This window comes from Schistocerca cancellata, chromosome 2 (assembly GCF_023864275.1).
Source record: "Schistocerca cancellata isolate TAMUIC-IGC-003103 chromosome 2, iqSchCanc2.1, whole genome shotgun sequence".
Taxonomy (NCBI): Eukaryota; Metazoa; Arthropoda; class Insecta; order Orthoptera; family Acrididae; genus Schistocerca; species Schistocerca cancellata.
Window position 1 is genome coordinate 293,589,300 of NC_064627.1, and position 20,753 is coordinate 293,610,052.

Sequence of the window (20,753 nt, forward strand, 5' to 3'; positions counted from 1 at the left end):
TAGAGTGTTATACAATTTATTAACTGTACAATGTTGAAGAGATGGACCTAAACTTTAGTGTTACCCTCCATAACATTGGTGACAATAAATGATGTGAACTAAACTCTGTACAAACAGGCCTTGGAAGTCCCAATGGTACTGATTGACCACCGTGTCATCCTCAGCCAATATGCATCCGGCATCACTGGATGCGGATATGGAGGGGCATGTGGTCAGCACACCACACTCCTGGCCGATGTCAGTTTTTGTGAGCAGAGCTACTACTTCACATTCAAGTAGCTCCTCAATTGGTGACAAGGGCTGAGTGCAACTCACTTGCCAACAGCACTTGCCTGGCAGACAGATGGTTACCCTTTCAAATGCTAGCCAAGTCTGACAGCACATAACTTCAGTGATCTTACGGGAACTGATGTTAACACTGAGGCAAGCTCGTTGGCGACCATTTTAAGCTACATGAGCTAATTCTTCAAGCACTCATCAACTACAACAATGAGGAATCTGCTAAAACAGAAGCACCAATAACTATGACCTCAAGCCTCCCTGTCAACTAAAAATACAATCAAAGCTCTGTGGATGTCTACATTTTTGTGACTGATTTCATTACGAGTTTGTCTTAAAAGTTGGAAAGTACCCTAAAATGCGAGGAGTTGCCAAGGGATATGGTTCTCTTCTTGGAAAATGACCTCACACATTCTGTTGAGATGGTAAATATCTGTGAAGTGTCTGCCAGCCATCATTACAAACCTATTTCAACACATGTAACAAGGAGTTATTGAATCAGATGAAAACTGCTTCTTCATCAACAGCTTCTGAAACACAGTGATGACACACCTTTGTGTGTCACCAACATCAAGGACACTATAAAGCAGGTTTCATAATTCCTTTTAAGGCCTCTTGGGGTTGTAAAAGGGACTTGACAGAAAAAAGTTTTGACAAGGAACATACCTGGAAATGTTTGGATCACTTGCAAATTTCCCAGCCACTGTACACTGACAAACAGGCAAAAAGAGGGCCAATCATCAACTTGTGTTTTCATTATGATGTCACATACTATTTTCACCAATCTACAACAAATTCGCAACCATGAAGGTTAACTGTGGTGCTCTCAACTACAAAAAGCAAGTCCTTCATTACATAGGAGAGGATCTAATGATTGTTACTTTGAACATTGCCCACACAATGCATACTGTGAAGTAGATCTGAAAGTGATTCAATCTTCAAACTTATTTTATATCCAACCGGTACACTTCCGGATGTGGGTCCCTCGTCAAAACTTTGCCTATTAAGTCCCCTCTACAACCCCTGGAAGCCTGTATGAGGGGGATTTGCTAGCACTGTTTTGTTCTAGTTTCCGGTTTTTTTAAGGCAAGTTTAAGTGAACAACATGCAGTCATGAAATTTTGTTTTTTTTTTACATGGTAGAAATAGTGCTGAAAATGTTTTAATGTTCAGCTTGACAAGATGATGCTATGGGAAAAACTCAAGTGTAAGAGTGGTTTGCTCGATTTAAAAGTGCTGACATGTTGATTGGTGGCAAACCTCATTCTGCACGTCCATCAACTGCCTGAATCAACGAAAATATTGAAAAAATCCTAGAGCTCATGCACACAGACTGTCGACACACAATTGATCAACTGTCAGAGATTAGTGGGTTAACTTGGGGGCTGAGTTCAGTGAACTTTAATGGAAAATTTGGAAATGAAAAGGGTTAGTGTTAAGTTTGTTCCTCAGGTTCTAACTGACAGTCAAAAGGAACGTTGAGTTGAAACATGTCATGCTTTGAAACAACAGCTTGAAACTGATCAAGATTTTCTGTCAAAGGTCATTACTGGTGAGGAGTCATGGTGCTATGGTTACAACCCAGAAACAAAGCAACGGTCAAAGCCAATGGAAGACGCCATCATCACCCACTCAAAAAGAATGTCGTCCGACATCAAAACAAAGCTGATTCGCTTTTTTGAAGCCAAAGGCTTAGTTCATTCAGAGTTTGTTCCCCAGGTCAGATTGACAATCAAACATTTCAATTGGAAGTTTTAAGAAGACTGTGCAGCAATGTTAGTCAGAAAAAGACCCACTTTGTGGCAGACAGGAGATGGGTTCTTCCACCACGTCAATGAATGCACCTGCACACACAGCCATCTCCGTTATAGAGTTTTTGGCCGTCCCTTACTGCCTTACTCGCCTGACCTGGCTTCGTGCGACTTTTTCTTATTTCCATGCACGTAAAGGGGCATGAAAGGACATTGATTTGACAACATTGAAGAAGACAAGAAAAAAAACGAGGGAGGAACTGTCAGTCATTTCTAAATAGGCAACAAAAATTTTTTTGAACAGTGGAAGCACTGAAGGGACAAATGCATAAGTTGTACTGGAGTGTATTTTGAAGGGGATAAGGTTGTTTTGTATACAATTTGTAAATATATAACTTATTAAAAAATTCTGTTTTTTTTTGGTACCCCTCATATTAGGAACAATGAGATGCCATGTATACTGGGCAACTGAAGCTGTAGCAGAGCAAGCTGAACAATGGAACTGCGGCTTTTACTAAACTAAACCAAACCAATCAAGAACTCAGATAAAGCCCTGTATCCCTTGCAGTACTGGGAGCACGGAAATTCCATATTTAATATGCTGCTTTAATTCCGACTGCAGTTGTGGTGTTGTCACATTGCTTTAGGTCAGTACCCACAGTGTTATTTCCATAGGCCATCAAGTTTCTAGTAGATGCTGAAGTACCTAGTGTCATTCGGCTTTTGTTAACATCGGCTACAACTTACAGAGAGCACGACATGTCCATTTCAATCAAATAATTTTTATTACACACACACACACACACACACACACACACACACACACACACACACACACACACACACACACACACAAAACTTATGAATGACTGTGTGTCTGTGTGGTCGGAATGTAGCAAAATAAAAGTAATTTGCTCTGCCTTAATTTATCACAGTCACAAGGGCATTCATTCCATTGTTCAAGTTTGAAGAATTCTGGTTTTGGTGCTGTTACTCTTTTATTGTCCATTATATTTTATTGTTGTGGTATCTACTCTCATAACTGATTAAATTATTCATACAAAATTTCAACAAATCTGTCAGTGACACAAGATCTTAACTGAAGACCAGTTTCATCCTTACACTATTATTTGTGAACAAATTTGATACTGTAAACATAATATCAGAATAGAATGAATTAAGCTGTCATCTTACACACGGAGTTTTTGCGCGTTCCTTATAACATGTTTATGTGCAATGGCTTTTGGAATACAAGAACAATAATGCATTGAATATTTTTAGGCTCATATTATAATACAGGTTGACAGGTACATCAGTAATTATTTGCAACTTCAATTACCCAAAAAACCCAATGGGATTCCAGTCCACCAAACAACTTGCTCATTAGGTATGATACTGGATAATACCCTCAAAGGTAGTGTACACCTCTAAAGCATAATCATTTATTCCATAATCATTATTTACCCTTATCTGATACCAGTGAATTTTATATTAAATATGATATACCAGTGCCTGTGTTATTCTGATGACGATGCACTGTGGCAACCACAGCCGTTATGAAACACATCAGATGACTTCACAACTGTGAATAATGACTACCATCAGCTGTAGAATGGAATGACAACAAATTTTGATTGTCGTCATTCCATTCTACAGCTGATAGTAGTCATTATTCGCAATCGAATTCATCAGATGTGTTTCATATTAAATGCAGTTTTAACCAACACTAAAGTAATACACTGACATGCCACAACATTATGACCACTTATTTAACAGCATATTCATCTTGGTAGGTTTCCAGGAGTACAAGATGCCTACACACAGATCATGCAAACCTGTAAATTATGGACCAGGTGTTTGTAGTTGAGGAGCTTGTGCGGAACAGTGTCCCAGATGTGACCCATCAAGTTTAGATCACGCAAATCTGAAGGCCAAGACACCAACACGCGTTCAATATCGTGCTCCTCAAATCAGTGAAGCACAATTTTGGCCTTGGGACAAAGACAGTTATCCTGCTGGAAGATACCATCACCGTCACAGTAGACTAAGCATAAAGAGATGTAGGAGGTCTGCAATAATGTTCCTATAGTCCACAACCATCATAGTAAATTTGATTATAGTCAGGTCCCAGAGAGCCCAGATGAATGTCACTCATAGCATAATACTGCCCCTATCTGCCTGTGTCCATGGCATTGTGCATATTTCGAGCAGCCATTAGCCTGAATGACCTAGAATCTGGACACAAGCTTTGACATGGAGCAACAAGAAACTTTGACTACCAGTCAACATATCTTCACTGAAAAACAGTCCAATCATTAAAATTCTGCGTGCTCTGCAATCTTAATTGACAATGTCATTGAGGCAACATGGGAACATGGAGAGATTGTCTGCTGCTTAGCCCCATATTCAACATTGTGCAATGAACAGTGTGTTCCGAAACACTTGTGCTTACACCAGCACTGCACTCCGTTGTCAAATCTGCTACAAGTTGCTGCCTATCCTGAGCAGGCATGCTCCGACCGCCACATTCTACGATGATTGGTTGGTTGGTTGTTGTCAATGGTAAAAACAAAATGAGGTAAGTGAGCAAGAGAGCGAACCCAACGCTATGCTAGAGGCAGGAAATATCCCACCTCTGAAGCAGCAGAGGCAAGACCACCTGCGATTTAAAAGGTGCAACCGCTATAATGTAGAAGTGCGTATGGGAAAAGGAGACTAACCAATCCTAAAAAAGTGATAAAAACAGAGTAAAAGGGGAAGAAAAGAGTATCTCGGTCAGGGAGGGGAGTCAGGAATCTCCAAACACGGCTTACAGTGGGAGATACCCCAACACTCATCACCCTGCCCCAACACCAGAGAGAGATTAAAAACCTTAAAACTGAGAATAAAAACCACTTTCCCGGAGGAAACTAAGAACCAGGTCGACCATCCAGGAATCGTCAGCCAACATCAAAGGTAAAGTGCGGGGGAGTCTGTACTTAGCATGCAGAGCCAAAAGAAGGGGGCATTCAACCAAAATGTGAGCTACTGACTGGAAGGCTCCACAGCCAAAAAGTGGGGATGGCTCATCACGCAAAAGAAAACCATGGGTCAACCTGGTATGGCCAATGGGGAGACAACACAGTGTGGTCGAGTCCTTTCGGGAGAGGCGAAAGGAAGAACGCCAAGGGCCTGGTGTCACCTGAATCGCACGAAGTTTATTAGACAGGGAAGTAGCCTCCCAAGAGTTGGCCCATGATTGTTCGAAGTGGGATTTGATGTGAAGCCATAAATCTGCTGCAGGAGGGGTTACAGAAAACGGGGGGGTAAGTCACTGCTCCTCCAGCCAAACGATCAGCGAGCTCATTACCCGGGATACCCACATGGCCAGGGACCCAAAGGAAGTCAATGGAACAAGCAGCACGGTGAATATCAGCGAGATGGTCATGGATAGCAGAGACCAAGGGATGGCGCGAAAAATACAGGTCAATAGCCAGAAGGCCACTCATCGAGTCCGTACATAACAAAATGCGGGTATGTTGGGACTGTTCAATAAAGGTAAGGGTCTGGGAAATTGCCATAAATTCTGCAGTAAACACCCCACATGTAGGTGGCAGCAGATGATTTTCCATTCCAACAGAGGATGTGAAGGCATATCCCACATGATCAGCAGATTTAGAGCCATCAGTGTAAAAAACAACAGCATCCCGAACATCCAGAAACTCCCATAAAATTCGGCAGAAAAAGGAACAGAACACCATCGGGGGGATGGAATCTTTCGGACGTCAGTGGAGATTCATCCAAATTAGAGGCCGAGGAACTAACCAAGAGCGGGGGAAGGTGGGGGGCGGGGGGGGGGGGGGAGGGAGGAAGACAGGACAAAGAAGGAAGCTGAAAATCACGCCAAAGAGACGCAAGGCAGAGCCCAACTGGTAAACCCACCTGAGGGCAGGAATCAGGTGGGCGACGTCCATGGTCTTGGAACAGGATAGAATAGGAAGGATGAGTGGGAGAGGAACGGACAGCAAGTGCATAAGACACCAGAAGCTGGGACCGCTGAACAGAAAGGGGGGGGACCCCAGCTTCAACCAGGAGACTATCAACAGGGCTAGTACGGAAGGCACCAGTGGCCAAATGGATACCACAATGGTGGACTAGATCCAGCATGTGCAGTGTGGAAGGAGGAGCCGAACCATAAACCTGACAACCATAGTCCAAGCGAGACAGAACTAGAGCAGGATAAAGACTGAGTAAGAGGGAGCGGTCCGCACCCCAAGAGGAGTGGGCAAGGAAGCGAAGGACATTGAGTTTACAGAAACATCCTACCTTCAGAAGTCTGATATGGGGCAGCCAAGTGAGCTTTTTGTCGAAAAGAAGACCCAGGAAACGAAACTGTGGGACCACAGGCAATCGTTGTGCATCAAGATAGAGCTCTGGATCAGGGTGGATCGTAGTACGGCAACAGAAGTGGACCATCTGCGATTTTAAAGGAGAGAATTGAAACCCATGTGAGAGGGTCCATGCAGAGGCACGCTGTATAGCTCCCTGGAGCTGCTGCTCTGTAGAGACCATCGAGGAGGAACTAACCCAAATGCAGAAATCATCCACATATAGGGAAGGGGCGACCAAAGGACCGACAGAGGCCACAAGTCCATCAATAGCAATGAGGAAAAAAAGTACACTCAAGACAGAACCCTGTGGGCTGCCCGTCTCCTGGGTCCGTGGAGAACTAAAAACAGTAGCAACCCGAACCCTGAATGACCAATGGAACAGAAACTGGCAGATAAAACTCAGGAGTGGGCCCCGAAGACCCCACTGATGAAGTGTAATTAAGATGTGATGGCGCCAGGCCGTGTCATAAGCCTAGCGTAGGTCAAAAAATACTGCAACCAAATGGCGGTGCTGGGAAAAAGCCTGCCGAACTGCAGATTCCAAGCAAAGTAAATGATTGATCGGAGACCGTCCCTCTCGGAAGCCACACTGGTAAGGGGACAATAGATCTCTAGATTCGAGGACCCAATTGAGCCAACAGGCTACCACCCGTTCAAGTAACTTGCAAACAACATTGGTCAGACTAATTGGCTGACAGCTGTCAACAAATAGGGGGTTCTTACCAGGCTTAAGGACAGGAACCACGATGCTATCCCTCCACTGAGAATGGAAGTCACCCTGGAGCCAGATACAGTTACACACGGAGAAGATGTTGTCGTTGTGGAGCACTGAGATGTTGAAGCAGTTGGTTATGAATGGAGTCTGGGCCAGGGGCTGTATCACGAGAAGAAGAAAGTGCAGAAAGAAATTCCCATTCAGTAAAAGGTTCGTTGTAAGATTCTGACTGACAAGGGGTAAAACATAAGGTGGAAGCTTCGGCCCACTGTTTCCGGTGAAGGAAAGCAGCCGGATAGGAGGCTGATGCTGATGCCATTGCAAAATGGGTCACAAGATGTTCCGCAAGAATCAACGGGTCTGTACAAAGCTTTACGCGTGTCATCCTCTGTTTCAATGCCTTCATCATCCCGGAGTGTCTGGATATGCTGTTTCGAGCCACTTACTGATTGAACGTAAGACCAGAACTTCCTGGGATTTTCTGTCAAGTCGGTACATAGAATTTTACTTTCGAATTCACTGAATGCTTCACGCATGGCCCTCCTTATGCTAATTTTGACATCGTTTAGCTTCTGTTTGTCTGAGAGGTTTTGGCTGCGTTTAAACTTGGAGTGAAGCTCTCTTTGTTTTCGCAGTAGTTTCCTAACTTTGTTGTTGTACCACGGTGGGTTTTTCCCGTCCCTCACCATTTTACTCGGCACATACATGTCTAAAACGCATTTTACGATTGCCTTGAACTTTTTCCATAAACACTCAACATTGTCAGTGTCTGAACATAAATTTTCGTTTTGATCTGTTAGGTAGTCTGAAATCTGCCTTCTATTACTCTTGCTAAACAGATAAACCTTCCTCCCTTTTTTATATTCCTATTAACTTCCATATTCAGGGATGCTGCAACGGCCTTATGATCACTGATTCCCTGTTCTGCACATACAGAGCCGAAAATTTTGGGCCTGTTTGTTATCAGTAGGTCCAAGATGTTATCTCCATGAGTCGGTTCTCTGTTTAATTGCTCAAGGTAATTTTCAGATAGTGCACTCAGTATAATGTCACTCGATGCTCTGTCCCTACCACCCGTCCTAAACATCTGAGTGTCCCAGTCTATGTCTGGTAAACTGAAATCTTCACCTAAGACTATAACATGCTGAGAAAATTTATGTGAAATGTATTCCAAATTTTCTCTCAGTTGTTCTGCCACTAATGTTGCTGAGTCGGGAGGTCGGTAAAAGGAGCCAATTATTAACCTAGCTCGGTTGTTGAGTGTAACCTCCACCAATAATAATTCACAGGAACTATCCACTTCTACTTCACTACAGAATAAACTCATTGACGTAATCAATCAAATGGCTCGGCTTTACACAGTGAAGTATGGATGCCGCAGATGGCCCATGCACATAATGTCTTGGACTTAGCAGATATAAATGTTTGGTTACTCTATAAGGAAGTAAGAGGAGAAAAATTAAGGAGACGTCAGTTTATATACAAATTGGCAGAAGAGTTGGCTTCAGCAAATAAGGCCACAAGGGTACAAAATACCCTTCTTAATACAGTATCACAACGTTGCAACATTCAGAAGACTTGTCAAATTGGAGGGTGTAGAGGCAAGAATAGAAGCAAGCATTTTGAATACAGTTGTGTGAGGTGTCACGGCGCAGCAGGTGGTTTTGAATGAGTGAAAGCACGATTATAAATTTTCTCTCAAGAATATATTGTGCTTTTCAGATATTTGTCTTAAAACACATGGTTTTCTTTTCTGTGGAAAGTTATTCTTTCCACATTTTGTTACATAATATTTTGATTAATTTTTAGGTATAAAATGTTCACTGTACCACATAATTCCACAGAAAAAAGTAAAACCATATCCTGATGCACTGCGTAACTTGTCTGAAATAAATTGATTTATGTTAAAATGTGTATACTTTTTTTAAAATGGTAAATGGAACTGTACCCGTCAAAAAAAAAAAAAAAAACACAGGTTGGTCCTTCTAGGTAGATCGAAATTCCCAGTCCTTCCAGTGTTAGTCAAATACACTGCAATACATCCTTATCAGCAAGTCACACTTTTCAGTGATTATCACATCTATTACACTCGTTCATCTTTCATCACCTGTACAAACTAAAAAGCCCACAGACCTATCTCAACATTATTAATGATAATCACTGAAAATAGATATGTAGCTGTCATCAGGAATTTGCTCTTCACTCTGTAATTTCACTGTATCACTCTTGTCCACTCTTGCTCTCTAATTTTGACACCACTGTCTTGTTTTTCCTTTTCTTTCCAAACAACAAGACAGTGAAGTCACGCAAACAGTAAAACCACAGCTCAGTAACTTTTTAGGACAAAGTGTTCCCTGGGAAGTAGATATAAGAGAGAGGAAAGTGTGTTTTGTTTAATTAGGTATAAGAGAGAGAACAGTGTGTTTATTCCAATAATGGAATATTACATATCTGACTTACTGTTAATGATAATTGGTACATCTCCAGGTATGTTGTACAGTCCGTCTTCATTCTCATCTTCTTCAGCATCACCAAAAATTTCATCTTCTTCACAATCTGAAAAGTGTAAATATTTTTTCGTCATGTAACTGATACTGGAATATCAGCAAGTCTACATAATGCCCAATTTCAAGTAACAGTTGCAACAGTGAGAAACTGGTTTAACATCACCAGTTAAGCTCGGTATACAAGTGAGAGATTTTCAATCTCTGAGAGCTTCTGCAAGTAATTCATGCAATGTAAACAGCACCAATAGCTCTCATATAGACAGCAACCTCCATCCCTCGAGAGCTGCTCTCCATATCTCTCAGACACAAAAAACTATTGGCATTATCTGAAGAGCACAGAATACTGAGCAGTCATACTGCATCCAAGATTTGGGCTTATCTGACAGTTTTTACGCTACTACGTCTTGGTAATACATTTTGCCAAACTCGTGCACAAATTAAACAAAAGTACTCGTGAAACTGCATGTTTCGAGTCTTAATTTGTGGCTTTGGCATGTTTCCGAGTGAAGAAATCGCCCACTCCAACTCGTACATTACAAGCACAAGAGTTAACCCATTTCAAAAGCTCTAGAATGAAACAATGCAACACGTAACATAATTTACAGAACCATCTAAGATGTATTACGTACAATTAATACACAAAGAAAAAGGGGAAAAAGAATTGTTGCCGAGAAGAGTTGATCCTACATTAATACGAATGAGAGACTATGAATTATCCACTGCACCAAAAAGACACTACAAGTACCTGCTTTATGACAGTATATGGCATTGTCAGGACAGCTGAGACAACTGACATGACAGATACGCATGATGAAGTAAATGTCATTGATGTGTCCACAGAAAAAGTGGTAAGGAAATCTGCCAGGAGCTGGACTCAGGACAAAGCTGAGAATTTAATGGGTTTGCATGAGGAAAGGCCAGCAGTACGGACAGTAAAGTACTGCACTACAAGAACTGAAATAACAAGCAAAGTTTGTAACACCTCTACAAAAGAAATTTACCTAAATATCAACAGTTTAAGGAATTGGGCACTATAGTTTCATAACATAGCTTAATTAATTCAGAGAAACAAATGCAGTTCTATCTGAAAGTAATCGGTCTAGAACTTGGAAAAGTGTCATTTCACTTCAAGTAACACAGCTGTATCTATAATTGTTTGATGTATTGTTTGATTATACTATTATATTTCGTGTTGTTAAACAGACCTTCAGAAATTTACAAGTGGTTTCTTAAGCCAATACATGTAAAAACATCAAATAAATTTATATCCATAAATGCTTCATTTACCATATATCTGCCCTATTTGGCTATCAAACAAATACAGGTATTAAGATGAAATCTGCTGTAATGTTATTTCATCATAATTGTTACGATACCAAATATTAAAGAGAATAAACATATGGTATCTAACACTAGAAATCTTAGTGTCACGAGCAGTCTGTCTTTAACTCTAATGAATCTACACACAATTATTTTGGCTCCAATTAGCAGGAGTACTTCTCCCATCTCCATTGCTGTCATGTTCGTGAAATTTCAATCATTTTATCTTCCCCCCATAAACCACGGACCTTGCCGTTGGTGGGAAGGCTTGTGTGCCTCAACGATACAGACAGCCGTACCGTAGGTGCAACCACAACGGAGGGGTATCTGTTGAGAGGCCAGACAAACGTGTGGTTCCTGAAGAGGGGCAGCAGCCTTTTCAGTAGTTGCAGGGGCAAAAGTCTGGATGATTGACTGATCTGGCCTTGTAACACTAACCAAAATGGCCTTGCTGTTCTGGTACTGCGAACGGCTGAAAGCAAGGGGAAACTACAGCCGTAATTTTTCCCGAGGGCATGCAGCTTTACTGTATGATTAAATGATGATGGCGTCCTCTTGGGTAAAATATTCTGGAGGTAAAATAGTCCCCCATTCGGATCTCCGGGCGAGGACTACTCAAGAAGACGTTGCTATCAGGAGAAAGAAAACTGGCGTTCTACGGATCGGGGCGAGGAATGTCAGATCCCTTAATCCGGCAGGTAGGTTAGAAAATTTAAAGAGGGAAATGGATAGGTTAAAGTCAGATATAGTGGGAATTAGTGAAGTTCGGTGGCAGGAGAAACAAGATCTCTGGTCAGGTGAATACAGGGTTATAAATACAAAATCAAATAGGGGTAATGTAGGGGTAGGTTTAATAATGAATAAAAAATAGGAGTACGGGTAAGCTACTACGAAGAGCATAGTGAACACATTATTGTGGCCAAGATAGACACGAAGCCCACGCCTACTACAGTAGTACAAGTTTATATGCCAACTAGCTCTGCAGATGACGAAGAAATTGATGAAATGTATGATGAGATAAAAGAAATTATTCAGATAGTGAAGGGAGACGAAAATTTAATAGTCATGGGTGATTGGAATTCAAGAGTAGGAAAAGGGAGAGAAGGAAATATAGTAAGTGAATATGGATTGGGGCTAAGAAATGAAAGAGGAAGCCGCCTGGTAGAATTTTGCACAGAGCATAACTTAATCATAGCTAACACTTGGTTTAAGAATCATGAAAGAAGGTTGTATACATGGAAGAATCCTGGAGATACTAAAAGGTATCAGATAGATTATATAATGGTAAGACAGAGATTTAGGAACCAGGTTTTAAATTGTAAGACATTTCCAGGGGCAGATGTGGACTCTGACCACAATCTATTGGTTATGAACTGTAGATTAAAACTGAAGAAACTGCAAAAAGGTGGGAATTTAAGGAGATGGGACCTGGATAAACTGAAAGAACCAGAGGTTGTACAGAGTTTCAGGGAGAACATAGGGGAACAATTGACAGGAATGAGGGAAAGAAATACAGTAGAAGAAGAATGGGTAACTCTGAGGGATGAAGTAGTGAAGGCAGAAGAGGATCAAGTAGGTAAAAAGACGAGGGCTACTAGAAATCCTTGGGTAACAGAAGAAATATTGAATTTAATTGATGAAAGGAGAAAATATAAAAATGCAGTAAATGAAGCAGGCGAAAAGGAATACAAACGTCTCAAAAATGAGATCGACAGGAAGTGCAAAATGGCTAAGCAGGGATGGCTAGAGGACAAATGTAAGGATGTAGACGCTTATCTCACTAGGGGTAAGATAGATACTGCCTAGAGGAAAATTAAAGAGACCTTTGGAGAAAGGAGAACCACTTGCAAGAATATCAAGAGCTCAGATGGAAACCCAGTTTTAAGCAAAGAAGGGAAAGCAGAAAGGTGGAAGGAGTATATAGAGGGTCTATACAAGGGCGATGTACTTGAGGACAATATTATGGAAATGGAAGAGGATGTAGATGAAGATGAAGACAAAATGGGAGATACGATACTGCGTGAAGAGTGACAGAGCACTGAAAGACCCGAGTCGAAACAAGGCCCCCAGAGTAGACAACATTCCATTAGAACTACTGACAGCGCCTTGGGAGAGCCAGTCCTGACAAAATTCTACCATCTGGTGGGCAAGATGTATGAGAAGGCGAAATACCCTCAGACTTCAAGAAGGATATAATAATTCCAATCCCAAAGAAAGCAGGTGTTGACAGATGTGAAAATTACCGAACTATCAGTTTCATAAGTCACAGCTGCAAAATACTAACGTGAATTCTTTACAGACGAATGGAAAAACTGATAGAAGCCAACCTCTGGGAAGATCAGTTTGGATTCCGTAGAAATGTTGGGACACGTAAGGCAATACTGGCCCTACGACTTATCTTAGAAGAAAGATTAAGGAAAGGCAAACCTACATTTCTAGCATTTGCAGACTTAGAGAAAGCTTTTGACAATGTTGATTGGAATACTCTCTTTCAAATTCTGAAGGTGGCAGGGGTAAAACACACGGATTGAAAGGCTATTTACAATTTGTACAGAAAGCAGATGGCGGTTATAAGAGTCGAGGGACATGAAAGGGAAGCAGTGGTTGGGAAGGGAGTGAGACAGGGTTGTAGCCTATCGCCGATGTTATTCAATCTGTATATTGAGCTAGCAATAAAGGAAACAAAAGAAAATTACGGAGTAGGTATTAAAATCCATGGAGAAGAAATAAAAACTTTGAGGTTCGCCGATGACATTGTAATTCTGTCAGAGACAGCAAAGGACTTGGAAGAGCAGTTGAACGGAATGGACAGTATCTTGAAAGGAGGGTATAAGATGAATATCAACAAAAGCAAAACGAGGATAATGGAATGTAGCCGAATTAAGTCGGGTGATGCTGAGGGTATTAGATTAGGAAATGAGATACAAAGTAGTAAAGGGGTTTTGCTATTTGGGGAGCAAAATAACTGATGGTGGTCGAAGTAGAGAGGATATAAAAGGTAGACTGGCAATGGCAAGGAAAGCGTTTCTGAAGAAGAGAAATTTGTTAACATCGAGTATAGATTTAAGTGTGAGGAAGTCGTTTCTGAATGTATTTGTATGGAGTGTAGCCATGTATGCAAGTGAAACATGGACGATAAATAGTTCAGACAAGAAGAGAAGAGAAAAGAAGCTTTCGAAATGTGGTGCTACAGAAGAATGCTGAAGATTGATGGGTAGATCACATAACTAATGAGGAGGTACTGAATAGAATTGGGGAGAAGAGGATTTTGTGGCAGAACTTGACAAGAAGAAGGGATCGGTTGGTAGGACATGTTCCGAGACATCGAGGGATCACCAATTTAGTATTGGAGGGCAGTTTGGAGGGTAAAAATCGTAGAGGGAGACCAAGAGATGAATACACTAAGCAGATTCAGAAGGACGTAGGCTGCAGTAGGTACAGGAGATGAAGAAGCTTGCACAGGATAGAGTAGCATGGAGAGCTGCATCAAACCAGTCTCAGGACTGAAGACCACAAAAACAACATGGATATTATATCACAAGCTCTACAATGAGTTCTTACATTCTCCAAAATCATACCACCACCTAATCTACTCTCTTATCCAACACAAACACTGTCATTTACATTCTTCATTTGCTACTAAAAGTAATAAAAGTAGAACTGCAGCCCAATGCACTTTCATCACAACCTATTCCTTCAAGCACAGAACAATGACCGAAAAATCTCGCAGAAAGTGATCCCTCAGCTCTCACAAACACACTTATCCTGTCGTGCGTAAATGGTTCTGACACCTGATTCGAAAGACTGACACAGAAAGTACTCACAAGTAACTATCAGACCGTAAGTATTAGTGAAAATTTGCCCTAGTAAAAACAATTCTGCGAGTACTGTCAGAATACCAAAATGTCCAAGAGCATGTATCCCAGCCATTACATTCATTGTGGACTATGTTGCAATGACTAACTGTTAATCACAATGCACAAAATAAATAAAATCTGCATCAGTCACTAAAATTTTTCCATCCACTATATGTTCCACTGGTTAACAATCATCACATGAAAAGCATCTTTTACAGGGTTACTCACAGTGCTACGCATTGGGGATTTCATGCAGCAGTGTTAAGGCGGCTGAGAGGTTAGGTTATGATTCGCATTATTAATTATTACATTCATCAGTCACAAAATGTATAGATGTGATGTAACAGATCATCTGAAGATGTTACAAGTACTTCTACAGAGCAAGAAGAGCAGTACGTGTACTGTATTCTGCTGCTGAAATTCACTTATGTTTCTCACTGCACATGAATCACACAATGTTGTTATGTAGCAAAGAAGTTACATTTCTTTCTTTCTTCCTTCATGAAAACATTTACCTTCTTTGCTACATAACAACAACATAGTCTCAAATGAAATTGGTAACCCACTCTTTGTTCTATAGAGAGAACGGAACTAAACTGACTAAAGAACAACAGGACAATTTCAAAACCAATAGTATAAGGCGGGATTTATTTACATCTCAGTGGTGCAGATTAGAAGTATTACTGCACACAATCTTCATAATCGTATGTGGAATAACTGCTCCTGCAAAAACTACTTTTTTTCAAAGCCACATGTCATTACAAGAAATAATCCTTTTCAAAGTAATATGTTGGTCCTCAAATACTCTAACAGCAACTAATTACGTTATGAATATTTCACAGTTTCTTTAATGCCATTCATTCTCACTATTGCAGCAAAAAAGAATGTAAACTGGTAATAATACATGAACTTCGCATGTCGTATGAAGAAAAATCACACCTGGTTCAAACAGCAAGATACCGTATTTACTCGAATCTAAGCCGCACTCGAATCTAAGCCGCACCTGAAAAATGAGACTCGAAATAAAGGAAAAAAATATTTCCCGAATCTAAGCCGCACCTGAAATTTGAGACTCGAAATTCAAGGGGAGAGAAAAGTTTTAGACCGCACCTCCAAATCGAAACAAAGTTGGTCCATTGTAATATGAGACACAATTTAGGTCGAATGAAAGACGATACAGCTACAGTAGTTTGGTTCGAGTCGTAAGCTTAGCAGTTAAGCTTTACCAGGTAGCCATTGCCATGCGTCAGGCGCTCCGTCCGTATTTATACGGGTACCCTTCCTTTTTCACGTGCCTCGTCTGGTTTGAATCGATTGCTTATTTTGATTTGATCTGATAAGTGCCGTTTTCTTTGTTATAGGTGTTTACGTCACTCTAATCTGAAAATGCATTACTGTACTGTGTCATGCATTGTTTGTCGCATTCTGATAGTGCGTGTTTACGGCCAGTCGTCGCTCGCGGCATGACTTGCTTTTGTGCGCGCTACCGCCGCTTTAAAAAAAAGAGGAATCGTCTCACTAGCGAAACAATGGCAAGAGACTACAGTTTGTTGTTACTTACACTGCTGCTTTCTTTGATAATGATCAACAAGAACCAAATAATAGACTGCGTATGATAGAACATGTTCTGAACGAGAGTTAGGCGCAAATTTTTCTCCGTTTGAAAATATTTGCGGCCGCTCCTTTAGTACATCAAATTCTGCACAGAAATTAGTCATCTTACATTTAAAATCTAGTCAGTTGCCGTGCTTCATTTCTGACTATATCACTATTAGGCATAAGAATAATACGATTATAAACATGACACGATACGTATATTCTTCCGCATTTGCTGTTGTTTCACTCTAGTTTCGTAGTTTATTAGGCAGACAGGATTTAAATGAGATAGCAGCAAACACGAAAGAATACATGGCAAAATGTTTATTTTCGTATTATTCTTATGGTGAAGAGAATACTGCATGTGATCCACATTTCATCAGGTTCCTATTAGCAACCATCTCTTCTCACAGGTAGGCAAAAACTCGGAACGTAGAGTTGGCCATATTGACAAACATCCCTAACAGTCTTGCCAGTCGGATTTTCGTAGTACATTGAAATTCTGCTACATTCGAAGATGAACAATACGGAATTTGTATTTACTTCGTTGGACAATGTATGAAAATGCAGTGGTCGAAACTCGGGGCGGAGAAAAAAAAAGGTTTTGGCGCCAGTATTTATCTTTGAGCCCACAAAGCATGCTTGTGTAGCGCTACATATATTCGACGGCAGAAGTTAGTTGTGGCGGCACCTACCAACATTTTTCAGAACTTCCGCTTGCTTTGCACTCTATTCTAAGCCGCAGGCGGTTTTTTGGATTACAAAAACCGGAAAAAAAGTGCGGCTTAGATTCGAGTAAATATGGTATGTTTTGGTAGCAAGGGGTGAGAAAACTGTAAGATAGCTCAAAAATTTTGGAGCTCATCAACACATTTTTTTCTAAATCGAAGTTCCACTGAGTGTCAGAGGAAACCATTTGCCATCTGTTACATGACGTATTTAGGTGTGGCCAAATGTGTCCACAAAGTCTATAATTTTACAAATACTGCCAATACATTAACTTAAGAAAAAAAGATAGAATTATGCAACACATTTTGCCCAAAACAGCAGCAGCAGCAGCAGCAGCAGCAGCAGCAGCAGCAAAGCATTTCAGCTTCTTGCATCCAGTTAAATCTTTTCAAACCTGAATTTTTTCTGGATAGAGGACATTATTTTTTCTTTATGCTGCAATGGTCTTCGGTGATTTTTTAATGGTTTTAGATGCATGATTTATTTAAAAATATGTGCCTGTTTTCAAAATCTACTTTTTACACTTGGCTCCAATTCATGGACTAAAACAACTAATTTTGAAATATTCAATGTTGCAATAAATAAAGTTATCACACTAGTTACTATGCAAAATGACAATAATAATATTTAATTATACAGTGGAATATAACTAACCAACTACTTCCATGTATTGTGGCAATCACAAGCTGCTGCGCACAGCTACACTGAGTAGTTGATATTTTTATAGTGATGGCCAGCAGTTGGCAACACATGTGCATAACAGAAAGATCAAACATTCACAAATGTATACCTGAGGTTTCAATTGGAGAAAAAATATTTCAGTTGCAGCTAAGACACAGTAAAAGTTAATGTATACAACTGAAGCTAGAGGATCTGAAAGGCTTAAGTAGAAGACATGTGAAATGTAATGTTCTACCAAACAAGAAACACAGAATAAAATAACAACGTACCATCATAGTTTTCAGATTGATCAGGATGCAGAGCCTGGCATTCACACATAGCATGGTACATTGCATCTAGCATTCCTTTGTCATCAGGTATAAATCTCATTTCTGTCATTTCAGGATTTGAACTGTCGTCATCAGCATTTTCTTCAGGCCGGTTTTCTGAAACAGAAGATATACAGTGTAAACTGAAATTAAATACATTATTCAAACTACAATTGTTTATTAATAGCACTTTTTCCAATATTTATGCTATTGTTGTGGCATGCTCTGCTGGGCCTACGGGAACAAATCATGTTGGGGTCCTTCTGTACTATCAGACATTTTTAACGACTGTTAGGTGCCAGACAGCTGAAAGATTATCAAGAATGACCAATTTCACAGAACTGGCAGCGGTATACGGGTAAAAGAAATACACAATGCATTATTAATCTGCACTGCCAGTGAAGCAAAGGACTTAAAATTCAAAGTGAGAGAACCGGATAGGAGCAAGCATGCCGGGTTAGTGATTGAAATTGATCACTTTTAAAAAATAAAAGTAGTACAGCTGTGTAATACGCAACGCAATTTTTAACTTAAAACAAATGCATGTTACATCTTAGAACACTTGGCCTGCATACAAACTTTATTATCCGTAATTACATAATTTATTACACATGAACCTGTGAATACAGTTAAAGATTTCATCTGGGCTTCCTGGGGTGGGGTTGAGGGACTCTACACAGATACTAACAGTTCCCAGGTGTCCTACCTTCTTACATGGTGAATACAGACTCCATCCATTACTATTTCTGGCCATAGGGGATGTATATAGCCAATGAAACAATGAGATGTGCTTCAATTGCACCCCACAATGTCAAGTTTCCTGTTATTAACTTAAGCTAATAGAAGTTATAAAGAACTGAAGAATTTTTGTGACTGTGCTCGACTTCAGAAGGTCACAGCATTCTGCAAGTATTGAGAAAGGAACATTGGTGAATGATGGTTTTATGGCTGCATTACTAAAAGCACAACACAGGCATCAAACCAAGATTTTTATGATTATATTATCTGAAGTAAATAATTTTAGCATTCCCACATGCAAACACTGATTAACAACAGGGATGCTGCTCATAGATATTCCGAGGCAAATCCAAAACCAGAATGCTACGAAGAATGCAAGAAGTTGCAAAACAGGGTGAAGCAATGTGATTGCAATGCCAAAATCGGGGGCTTGTATTCCTTTGTGTGCAGTGAAACAACAACCATGATTATGTTGATGAATCTCTGTACCTTGGATGTCTGATGAGCAAAATCAGAAACTGTTTTTCCATGTCTCAACTGACAAACTGAATGAATTTTTCTCAGCACCATCCTAGCCTCATGCTGATAAGATCTATCGCACGCAAGAATTCCCAAACTACATAACTAACCATGAAACTTTCCATCTGAAACTGTTTACAATGACCACAATATGAAAAGCAATAATTACAATGTCTTTTGAAACAGCAGGGAATGACACTATCCAGTACTCGGGACCGGTTTTTCGTTTGCTACCCTGTATATTTTGGAATGATACATTGGCATCTTCAGTATGGTATTGAGATATGGGATGGGACACCAGCAGTCTATACACAGACTCTGTATAAATTCTGCAGGCAATCGTGTTCGTGAAACGAAAGCCAGAACATAATATAATAAACAGTCATGTATATAACTAAAATACATGGGGAAGGGAAAACTTCCACAGAATTGAAAGTAAAGTTAAGTAAATAAATAAATAAATAAATAAAAATGGCTGCAGATTGTAGTCTACATACAACAGGAACAACTTGCTTACAACAGACTACTACCTGATCTCAAGACAGCTAATTTAAACACCTTAAAGAATAAACTGAAGCATTCATTAATGGAGACAAGCTGCTATTCAGCAGAAAATGTCATGTTATGTCTCTCTACAGTGTACGTAACAGTAAGTTTTGTTTTGGCCATAAAAAACTGATAATTTCTGATCCCGATTATTTATATCAATGAATGTATTTATATATACATGTGAACTAACGCTTTGTAATGTAAACTAAATCTCTGACAGTGTCTGGAAACTGATTGTTATATGGACGCAAATAAATAAATAAATAAATAAATAAAAACAAGGTGGTTACAGCTTCTTATTCTTAGGGATTGGTTGGACGATGCTTCTTTTACATGGATTGGAATGTGTTCCATTCACAAGAGAAAAATATGTATATTAACACAGCTATTGGGCTATCTGCAATGCTTGTCCATGATAATGTACAAAAGCCATTGCGACTTGTTTGAGACATGGAAAGGAAATATCTCAGTGAGGTGTATCCTCTACAAGAAAGAAATGTAATAATGGAGGCCTGTGTGTCTACCAGTTCATTTAAGGAAATAGGGACATTTTTGCAAAGAAGTTTTCTGGCATTTCCATACCAGCAAAGAGCAGTGCACATGACTTAGTGACATAGTGGCATACTACAGGGTCAGTTGCAAATGCAAAAAAGAAGTGAGCCCTCTCCATTTGTGCACCTGCTGTGGTCACAAATATTTGAGCACGAATGATCCAGAGTCCAAGGAAGTCAACACGCAAATTGTCGCAACAGGTGAAAGTATGTGAACTTCCAGAACACCAGATACTGGTCAACAAACAATTCCTATATGATTAATGAGGAACCTCTTCATGGT

General features: G+C 40.2%; 1 protein-coding gene across 1 annotated transcript in view; it reads right to left on the reverse strand.

Annotated features, from left to right (window-relative positions):
* The window catches only part of LOC126161656 (methylosome subunit pICln), an 84,282-nt gene that overhangs the window by 16,378 nt on the left and 47,151 nt on the right, over positions 1–20,753 (reverse strand). The window contains exons 3-4 of the mRNA XM_049917650.1: positions 18,075–18,230; positions 9,576–9,671 (exon numbers count right to left, since the gene is read on the reverse strand). Coding sequence (XP_049773607.1) covers positions 9,576–9,671; positions 18,075–18,230 — 252 coding nt within the window. The remainder of the gene's footprint in view (positions 1–9,575; positions 9,672–18,074; positions 18,231–20,753) is intronic.